Here is an 11,289-nt window from a genome sequence, read left to right as displayed (position 1 = left end):
TTTAGTTTACACAGGTTTGTGTTATTCATATTTTTACACATTATAGAACAGCATCAATTATTACTTATATTTATTTTGTAGCAACATAACAACAGCATGTAGAGCAAATTGTTAATACACAGAAATGATAGTGGTTTGAATGTCGTAATTATGCAGCACAATGTTGCTACAGCCCTCTATCATCTTACATTTCTAAGTTGTCAGCACGTAAGTAGCAACGTTGCCAGAGGAAAAATGGAACGTGGCGCCAATGTTGCCACAACGTAAATACCTTCACTGGGATATTCCCGGTATTTTGAGTTTTCTTTGAAAGAAATGGAAGACTTTTTAATCCACTTTTGATTTATATAGATCTTATTTTGGCTTTAGCATGGTAGCATGCATACGGAAAACTCTAATATGCTTAAGTTGATTACTACGACTCTAAAATATATTACCTTTTTAGAGTACACGTGCATTGTCGCGGTTTAATTCTCTTGAATTTGCGTGGCTCTGTATCTCAGAAGCCAGCGTAATTATGCCGCCTACCTTTTGGAGCAGTCAGCTTTTAAGTCAAAAGTGACGCCTTTAAACGCCTACAAAAGCCGCTTGCCAGGTTTTGGAACCGGGCCTAGAGTTATCTCGCAGCTATTTCAGATAGCGTAAAGTCCTCGCAAACACTTTGAGAAGCACTCGGAGACCTGACACGACAGAGAGAAAGACAGCGGGAAAAAAACGTTGAACTCGCTTAACGTTCTGGTTGATTCATTATACTTTCTTTCCCCGCCGTCTGCTTTCTTACAATTTATTCCATTTCGTTGACAATTTTTGTCTCCCCCTTTCACTGGCACATTAGGCCTATCTGTCTCAGGCTGCGTGCACCATACTTCAATGCTTCTTTTCCTCTTTCAACCGGGCTTTGTTCCAACAGATCTCTTATTTTCTCCCTCGCCGTCAGCAAAGAAGATTACTGTCAGTTGTATACGGATTACAGCGAGCTATCGACGAGGGTTATATCATGTATATCACCATCCGGCGCCTTTCTGACCTCTGATCAATACTCGCTCTGCTCTAGAGTCTCATCATCACCCTGTAGATGTATGAGAGCGATCGAAGGTCTGCCCGAGGACGTTCAGACAACGTATCTCATGCCATCCGAGAACGCCTAGCGTGGCCGGTGCCGCTGACAGCCATCCATCTCGATCGTATACATTGTTCCAGGGGGAGAGGGGAGAAACGACAATAGGTTTCTCTGGATTTTCCTCTTTAACCATGCATACGTTTAGCTCTGTTTTGCCAAACAGCAGGCAAATGTTTTCCTATGTCTCGCCGTGTAGATAAATCGTATTATCCAGATAAGACTGGTCTAACTGGCCAACATAGCCATTCATGCTGGCCTCAGAGCATGGGCAAATATATGGCCAATTGTTTTGCAATTCTGGCCAGTTGAAAAGTGCCAAAAACTTCTCTATAGCAAGCAGACCAGCTCGACTAGGCTAAGAGACCAGCTAAGACACACACACCAAGGGTTCCTCCTTTACTGACAATGCCAGATTACATTGTTTTTTAGCAATCCATATGTCAAAGCACACGTGTGGCTCGGATATATTTGCTGGTTTAAATACACAGGAAAGGTTTCAGCTTTAAAAACGTTTTTTCTGTTGTCTGTGTTCATATTCCTCATTAAGTTAAATTGGTTAAATTATATTATTGTTGATGTCCATTGTTGTGTATTCTCGCTTGAGGTTTGTGCATTTTAATTCACAGAAAGTGGGTTGTGTCTCTTGTTTGGTTATGTTTAGTATTCTGCAGTGTTACCTATAGTGAATTGATAAACCGTATCAAATACTGACGTATAGGTTCATATTTGAAAAACATTGGGATCTAACTAGTTGTACTACGGTTTAATGTGTACTACCGTATTTTTCACGTGTTACAGTAGAACACAAACAATGTTGTATGCACGTAGTTGACAAATAAACTACACGCGAACATAGTTTATCCTCTAACAATGAAAATGATGCTGTTCTGTATTGTGTATATATAAATATCAATCATATGAAATAAGTTTTGTTTCAAAATGTTTAATGTCACACCACAGGACACAGTGGTATGTTTGTCAACTACAGTTGTCATTAAAGTTTGTTTTATTTTAGACTATTTACCCCACCCCATATTTACAGTAGCTGCCATAAGCGACGTACAGTGTTTGCTTTAATGACCCCTCGAACTGATTCGTATGGTACAAACTGTAGAAAATGCTATATTTGTTTATTGAACAAAATGATTTGGCCATTTCCCAAGTTTTTTGTAAATTGCAGCATATCTGGTAAAGTGGGTTTTGTTGTAATATACAGAACAGTAGAAAATACAAAGCTCACAGGGAATATAGCGTACAGTGATGACTAGGGCTGTGTATTGGCAAGGGCCTCACGATACGATACATATCACGATAGATGGGTCCCGATACAATATATCACAATACATTCGATATATTGCAATAATTTGTTTTAAATAAATAAAAATTAAGAGTGAGCTAAAAATACATGTTGGTGTGTACAATCTATGGTATTCTGGTATGTTCATCACATTATAGTGATGACTCTGCAGACACAAAAGATTCCATTCGATTTTATTAACAAAGCTATTTATAAGAGGTATTTGTCATCTTGCTTACACAGTGTTACTGAACAGCGAACATATACGGAAATGTTTAAAGTGCATATTTAGTCAGTAAACACTTAAAAGCAAATGCCACAAAAAACATATTTTTTCAGTATGTTGTAAATAAAAAACAAAGTACATTAAAATTCATTCATAAAACTGAAATTGTCAGTATGCCTCTCTTTTATGTCCCACTCCACCAGTGCAGTTTTCAGTAACTCCGGTAATGCCAGTATGGCTCTTATGCATTGCGCGTGTCTGTGATGTAATCCTAACATACGACTCAGTAACTCGAGAGGTCCATGCATTGCAAGTCAGGGCCACTCGCTCTGGATTATTTGACCCTTGTTTTTACCTCTTCGTAAATCCGTTATGTCCCTGCGAGTCGGAATCACATAACACAGCTAGTGTTTACCATATTATGCCGGCAGCCGGGGTTTTCAACCACACTGTCGTAAATCCTTATAAATAAAATACACCACCGACTCTGTTATTTTCTTTGCACGAGTTAAGCTATACGGAAGCTTGTTGGTCATATAGGAATTAATCTACTTTACGACATTTGCTTTCTCGCACCCGCTTACTTTTGAGACATTGGCCTTATGACAGCGAATCACAGCGACATCAACAGGAACGGAAAAATGGTTATGTGATGAAACGTCATTTTGAATCCATTCAAAACATGACTTATTTAAGGTATCGATACTATAGGTTGGACTATCGATACACTATCGTGAAAAAAGTATCGCAATAGTTAGCTGTATCGCTAATTTTGCACAGCCCTTGTGATGAGGTTGGGCTAAGTTAGAAATGTTTCGTCTGTTCCCTTGCTTTTGATTATAAAACATTCAGTAACATTCTTCAACTTTCCAAAGCCTAACTTGAGTTGTACGCTCAAGTACAATTTTGCGAATGCAAAATGTTGAACAATAATGTTTGTATAGTATTTATATTGTAACAGGTGATTTTACAATGTGGGCGAGTCGATGTCAATTCTCATAAGCTGTGAATCGATTTTTTTTCTTTCATATTTCCTGCAAGCACTGAACATTCGTTAACGTGAATGTTAGTGCTACTACTATCCACTAGATGTCACTTTACTTTTTACAACAGGGAATCACATTTTTCAATTAACATGGCAGATGCGGGTGTTGTCGAATTTAACATCACCTTTATATGACTGCAGCCCCTTTTTTACAGCTAATTTTGTTTGTTATACTGTATCTTAAAGGTAAAATAACCTGTTCTGTTTCAATTTACCCAAGTGTGTTTAAAGTTGAATATACAGGTTTGTGTCTTTACATAAAATTATTCACCATTGTAATGTGATATTTACTGATCTTTTTTATAAATAGTTAAAAAAAACGTTTAAAAGTTAAATCATCTTCAACTAGTGTAAAGTACACTTGGTAGGCTACCTGATTTTCAGCAGTGGTCCACGTTTTGCCTTTTGTTTCAGTCTTGGAAAATGTTATATTAATATTTAGTATATATCGATTACCGGATATCGGTCGAAATTGACATATCGGTGCATTCCTTCTTTTATTCCGGGTGCGTTTAATCGTTTGTCAGCCCTAAATTAGTCCCTGTCAATAAAAAAACGATCGGTAGTTGGCAGACAAGTGGGCTTTCCTTCTCTTAACTGTAATGTCCGTTATCCATAGTTGCATACCAGTGAAATTTAGGTTGAATAATTCACACTAGTATAAAGCGAAGTATAAAATGCAAAGAATATGCTATTGAGTAGCCCTGTGTTAGCAGTCTTGTTTTAAAACATTTCGGGTGTTCAAACTCGGACAGATGAACAAAATAATTAGCTTTATACAGAAATATTATTATAAAAACCAGTTTGCTTGTTTTTGAAAATCAAACTGCATTGTTTATCTTCAATCTTTTATTTAAAAGCTTTCAAAAACCTTACCTTTGATTAAAGGATATGAATTTCACACATGTCATTATGAAATGTTTTGCTTGTAATAATCATGCTCTTTTATTTAATACTTCTTGCAATTTTCTTTTGTCAAGATAAGAGCTCTGAATATCCTCATAAGGGCATCGCCTATAATGCCTGATGAGTTTAGAGAACACCTGACCAAACTGTCTCTGATTTTTTTATCCTCAGATGTCGGTGCTTCTCTTCAGTTTCCCCATTCATTCTCTATAGGGTTCAGGTCTGGGACGACAATTTGATTTTGTGATATTCTTAGTCTGTGACAACGTATTTACATAGTCGATAAAACATGTAAACTAGAACTAGAGAACTAAAGATGAGTGCGTTCTGCAAATTCATTGTGCCATTATAGGTGTTTTTGCAGAAGTTCTCTACATGGCTTTCTTGGATCTATCCGGCTGCACGGAAGGTATGGAGTGACCTGAGGTTGGTTTTTTTTATTGCTAGTTTGTCAAATGACAAAGTTTACTCTGACAGAATAATTGTTTCGTGTTCCTGTCTTACATGTTATAGAACATAGATCGATCTATTGTCACACAATTATGTTGCAATGCTCTCTTCAGCACTGTCACAAAATGTGGTGTAACTCCCACACAACGTTAACACTTTTTGATAATGTGACTACGCACAACTCGAATTAAGACATGTGCAGTACTACTATTTTAGAGTTTGGCTTTTCCAGCTTTTAAATGTTATTTTCCTAACTAGAGTATTTGTGTGCTATCTTTTGATGAAGGTAAGGCAGAGCATGTTTTTATGGTTAAAATTCGGTAATCATTCACTCACACTCAAACCTGTACACATTTCTTTGTTCTGCAAAACACAGGAAGTTATTTAGAAGAATGTCTGTGATTGTATGGGGATTACAAATATCCTCTATGTGTGGCAGAACAAAGAAATGTATACAGGGCTGAAACAGTCTGAGGGTGAACTATTACTTTCAAGGTAAGTGACATAAGACACAAGTGTCTTTTATGATTGTGCAGAATGAGACTGTGATAATGACCATGTTAACATGCCCCTTTTTTGCAGGTGACCTTGCAGCAAGACTTCAATAATCGCAGTAACATGTGCACTATCCCTTCTGACCAAAGTGTGAAGGTGTCCATAAGGGGATAGTTCACCCAAAAGTGAAAACCCTGTCATTATTTCACCCCGTTCTTTTCTTCTGTAGAATGATGTTGGTAAACATTCACATCTATATCATTGTTTGGTTACCAACATTCTTCTACACAAGAAAAGTCAGGGTGAATGCCAGCAAAACAGAACTATCCCCTTATGGACACCTTCACACAGAAGGGAAGGGATAGTGTAAAACTGACATGCACATATTATTGGTATTATTGAAGTGTTTCTGCAAGGTCAACTGCTAAAAAGGGGCATGTAAGCATGGTCATTATGGTTGCAGTGATTTTGCTTACTGCAACCATAATGACCAAAATACTATACTCAAGGTGACAAACACATGCTGGTCAGAGTGGAAGAGTTGTGTCTTATGTATATAATCAAGTGTATGTTAGAAAAACAACAACACAGCTGTAATAACAGAATGTTTTATTAACCAAAGTTATACAAGGAAAGTAGGCCCTGCGAGGTGTATGGCTCATCCCAGGACTCCACGATGACGACGCCTCATCATCTAATGTTGTTCAGGTTCTCATAAGCGTGTCAAGTCCTACACATTTGTTTAGGACTGCCTTTCCAAACTGTGTTCCATGGTCTGAGACGACCTGGCACAATGTCGTGTTAATCATCTCTACTTCTACTATAGCTTTCATTTTAAAAGTATATAGTAAAGTGTCCTTTCATAAACACATATGTAATAGGAGTTTGTTTGCCTATCTTGGGCTGCTGGACTCAGACTTTTTTTTAAAATAACTTTATTATGGGGATCTAACAAAAAATGGTTCCGGGAAATTGTTGGTGCATCTATACTGGAAAAAAAATGCGGCAGATTGGTTAAGCTTTACATTGTATAGTAAACTTCTCATTCGCAGTGTCGGACAGTACTACTGTTTTTACATAGGAAAAATGTTACTTCATTATTTATAATGTATGATACTTTTTTACCATACTTAGGTAAACACATTTCATTTAAAGTAGTACTTTCTTACCAATAAAAATACTTGAGTAAATGTATGTTATAATTTACTATTTATAATGTATTTATGAAATGTGTTGTAAACATTTTCCTAAAACAAATACCATATATATATATATATATATATAGGCCGGTCGCTTTGGTATTTTACTCTTATATACTGACCATTTACCAGAATTTTGATACACTAAATTATAAACATGTTTTGACAAAGTTAACCATAAAGAATGTTCTAACAGGCAAGTTTTGTTCCTTATGTAACCTGAAGAAAGTTAAATTGCAAAAAAAAATTCTAACAACAATAATTGGATCTCACTCATATGCAGCTGGGTAAAACACCTCCCTCATGCTTAGCACCAGCTCTCCAAGGCCGTTTAGATGACAGCACAAATACAGTAACCTGAGGTTCTGCTGGTAACTGCATTATTAGATCAAATGGCATTAAATACAATGAGCTAGAAACTGGAAAAAAATCAGTAGGAAACTTCATAAGTTCTTCAACAACCGACCTGACCTCATGTGTAACCTCTTCTATACAACACCTAAAAAGTAAAGTACATGATTTCACACATTGCATCTCACAAGCAATTGCTAAGTTTTTACAGTATTATAATCTTGTCTGGCAGTTTGTATGTAATCGCAAATTGTTGTTTCAGATTTTCATTTGAATGTGAATTTAAATAATAGATTACCTTACAATTTTCCACATTCTTTATACTTTTATTAGTGACTAAATGTATATTTGCTAGAATATGATAGAAAAAAGGCAGTTGCCTGTAAAAAGTATAAATGTAACAAAATATAGATTTGAGCCCCAAATCATTAATTCTGTCGCAGGAAAGCACCTTTTATTAGCAGCCAATAACAACACTGCTGGTTTCTAAATCACAAAGGGGTAGAAATTGTAAAAGTAATGTTTTATGTTAAACCTGTGCACTGTTACGTCTGTGAACAAATAAACTTGGAGTTTTGTTTAACCGCAGGGCTGATCAGTTTGGCACTTTTATTAAAATAAGCATCATATACAGAAGTAAACCATTTGACAAAATCGAAATAAGTTTTGGTTGGTTAGTTCAATAGGAATATTTCTCTAAACTATGCGGGGAGGCTTTGCAGTTTTGTAAAGCTTGAGTTTTTTGTGCCCTTTTGATTCAAGTAAATTTCAAGGTCAATGCCAACCGAGAGTAATTTTTTCCTCTAATGATTATTTATCGCGACAAGCCCGTTTCACACATACTCTACTTGCCGTACATGTGCGCTACGACACGTTTCCTACCTTTCCAAGTCTAATCTAGTACATGCAGCACTGTAAAAACCAAACCACGTCACATGGTTTGGGGTCAAAATGAACACGAAAATCTATAAAGGGTATAATACAACTACCATTTTTTACTGTGATCTGATTACTTTAGCCTTTTTCTTTATTCCGGTATTAAACACTTACCCAGAGCTTCAAAAATGACTACAAATCAATAACTTCTTTAAATTGAATGGTACAGTATATTATGTGAAATATACAACACGGTATGTGTGGGAGGGGTCTTTTCATAGAAAGTGACGTTAAAATTTGTGGCTCTCAGGCCTGTGAAAGCGCAGCGGTAGGTAATATAATATACGTACAATGCACGCAGAGTATGTGTGAAACTGGCGTTAATGCTCACTACACATTTTCACAAATAATGAGCCGTTTCTTTGTTTAAAGAAACAATAAGCAGCCGTCCATTGGCGACCCAACGTTGACACTCCCATCTCTAAATTGTACCTGAAAACATCAACGCTGAGTCTGAAGAAAAGTCTAATGTAAAACCAGAAACGTCTATTCAAGGACATTTCCTTTGAAAGCGGATAAAGCTTAACGTGACTAAGTCGGGCACCGTTTGGTTACGCTATCGTCGAGTCCGCTCCGTTTATGGCTTAGAGAGAAAAAGGCTACGTGATTATTTTCACATGCTTTGTCCTTTTAACCAGACGATCTTTGTGCTTTGTCAAAATGTGCCTGCTAGAGAAAAAAATCCTTTGTGCTGCAGTCTGACCTTGAAAGATGAGTCATGCAAAACAAGGTAAAATGGATATAAAAATGATCCATCTCTCGTATGCAGACGTGCGAGACGCAAAGTTCCCTGTCTTCCGGCCTAATCCTCTGTGGTGCCGTCAGTCTCGTTCATGGCCCGGTCGCTTAAAAAAACGGCAAAGAAATAAAGCTCAATTTTGCAGATTCTCGTGGTCCAAGTTGTTCTTCCGACTTGGCCTTTGTGCTCCTAACGAAGCTTGTATGTCGTTCCGTTCCGCGGTGTCCCCTTAACCGTCGGGCGCTTTCCGCAACCAACGGTAGAACTGTTGCTCAAACTGGGTGTGCCATTTTACACTAGCCTGAACGATCTCGACCGCACGAGCGAATGCGGGTGCCGCGGCTCCGCCACTCGTGAGGGTGAACTCTTTCAGCTGAGGAGAAAAAACAGGAATGATGACAAAATCAACTTGCTTAGAAGTCTGGTGTTATTGCTATTGAAACATCATTTAGAAATAAAATGACATGCTGTTTGGATATTTAAATGCTTACTCTTAAATAAGGTATGTCATTTCATCAGTGTTGATAATCTGAAACTCCCATCAGGGTGTATACGCTCAGACTCACCTCATTTAACTCTTCCTCTGTGTTGAGAAACTCTGTCACACCGCTGATTAATTTTGAGTTCATGAATAAAGCTTCTCCGTACCTGCAAACCAGAGATGCAGTTATTGACAATACATTTTAAAAAAGTCACTTACAGAGATGTAAATCAAGGTGTTCTGTCTGATATACTCACCTGGAATTCAATATATCCCACTTCTGTCTGAAATATCTCCACGCTAAATGTCTTCCGAGCGGATTACGGCCCACGTGTATGATGACGTCAATAACGTCCTGATCCGGCACCAGGTCGGAAGCGAGGGAAAGGTTCAAGAGCCTGCGGACAACAAAAAATAAAAGTTATTCATTCCATACTGAAGAATCCAACAGCCCTGTTATAAACGTGAAGTAAACTGCGCACTTTGTTGTTTACTGGTATAAACCCCAACAAATGGGTTAAGATACACAAGATATTAATTACCGCTATGTAACATACAACATTCAGACTTTTTCAAGTCTGTTCCTTTTACCCTTTTTGGAAAAATCCTGCTAATAGTTATACGCTCATTTAAAGCTTGGGGTAATCTGAAATTATTAAAACCTAATTTTTCTAAGCATAGTCAGCAAAGACGGACACTGACAGGAACGATGAAACAATTATTCAAAAGACGCTTGCGATACTGCGAGTCAGCGTTTAAAAAAAACTAATTAAGGCCTTTCGCTTTAAATTGGTGCAAAATGTCAAGTAGACAAAAAAGGAAATGAAATGTTCCAAAAGGACGGCGCCACGGTGCGCAGGTTTTCAATTTGTTAATTGCACGCGGGGTAATTGCCTCGCTCTGGTTCTGGAATGATTGCGCTTGACCTTCTGTTTCTAAATTATTAAGGCATGCATTGATCGCTACAGACTGAAACACATCATTAGTTATCCGTTCATAGTACAGGTAAAGTTGAATTCTTACAGCCAGAACTAAATACGGTGAATATGTAAAATAACTATTTCATATAGTTTTTTTTTCGAAGTACAAGAAAAACAAATCTGCAGCTGAACGTACAACATTTGTCTAGCACAGAAACACAGGCTTCAAAGCTTGGGAAATGGACGCAACTTTTCAACGAGAGGAACACCAGTTAACACACCTGTTAAGCAGGTAGATGTTGTCACTGCAGGTCAAGGCCTCCAGAAGAATCTTCTTCTCCGAGACTGCAGTGGACGAGTGAAACTTCATCCAGATGAACTCCCACACGTCCTCATCCATCAGAGACACACCTGTGCAGTACACGATGTCCCGCACGTTGGGTGGAATCCTATAGGACAGAACAATGAATCAAATAGTCATTGATACAATACAGCACAATTACTTAGAGCCAAAAACCAACCAATCATTTGTTTTTGAGGTAGAATGTTTATTTCGTATAAACCAAGGTTTCTCAAGCTTTATGCAATCTGGTGTGTTGACAGCTCCAGTCTGGTTGCACAAACCACATTTTAGGTTTAGAGTAATCTAATAAAGAATATTTTGTCACTGCAAAAGGTTATTACACGACAAACCCTGTCCTCGCAAACAAACAATAACAGTCGAACTTCAACAGCAAAGCTCTAAGCCATATAAAGAGAGTTGAAGCATGTAATATTCCTACAAGAAATAACATTAAACCCCCGGAGGAGACGTATTGTTGCGGTGACTGAACTTATGATTTCCTCAAACAAAGTGCAATAATAAGATTCTGGAGGTTTTGGATAACAGATGCAGAGAATAATAAACGAGAGATTAAAATGGCTTCCTCTGTAAAGGTGACGCTGGGTTATAAACTGCAGCTGAAACAAAAAATTTGCATCGGAAACATATTACATATTCCACGACATGATGTTTGGAGAACTCAATTTTATGAGGCAATTTTCACAATTCATTAATACGCTGGGAACAAAAATAAAGACAGACAAAACAAATCTAATTCTTTTGACGACTTATTGTGTGACAC

The 11,289-nt window shown here is 37.5% G+C and overlaps 1 protein-coding gene across 2 annotated transcripts in view; it reads right to left on the bottom strand.

The window, feature by feature from the left end:
• Positions 1-7,523: 7,523 nt before the first annotated feature.
• LOC306892831 (thyrotropin-releasing hormone-degrading ectoenzyme-like) overlaps positions 7,524-11,289 on the bottom strand; it is an 83,834-nt gene continuing 80,068 nt past the window's right edge. For both annotated transcript variants that reach the window (XM_079454147.1, XM_079454148.1), the window contains 4 exons: positions 10,447-10,614; positions 9,503-9,643; positions 9,331-9,412; positions 7,524-9,137 (listed from right to left, as the gene is read on the bottom strand). In XM_079454147.1, coding sequence (XP_079310273.1) covers positions 8,994-9,137; positions 9,331-9,412; positions 9,503-9,643; positions 10,447-10,614 — 535 coding nt within the window. In that variant the 3' untranslated portion in view covers positions 7,524-8,993. The remainder of the gene's footprint in view (positions 9,138-9,330; positions 9,413-9,502; positions 9,644-10,446; positions 10,615-11,289) is intronic.

The sequence above is a fragment of the Barbatula barbatula genome (assembly GCF_947034865.1).
Source record: "Barbatula barbatula genome assembly, chromosome: 4".
Classification (NCBI taxonomy): domain Eukaryota; kingdom Metazoa; phylum Chordata; class Actinopteri; order Cypriniformes; family Nemacheilidae; genus Barbatula; species Barbatula barbatula.
Note: the sequence above shows the minus strand (reverse complement) of the source record. Positions and strands in the feature narration are given on the sequence as shown.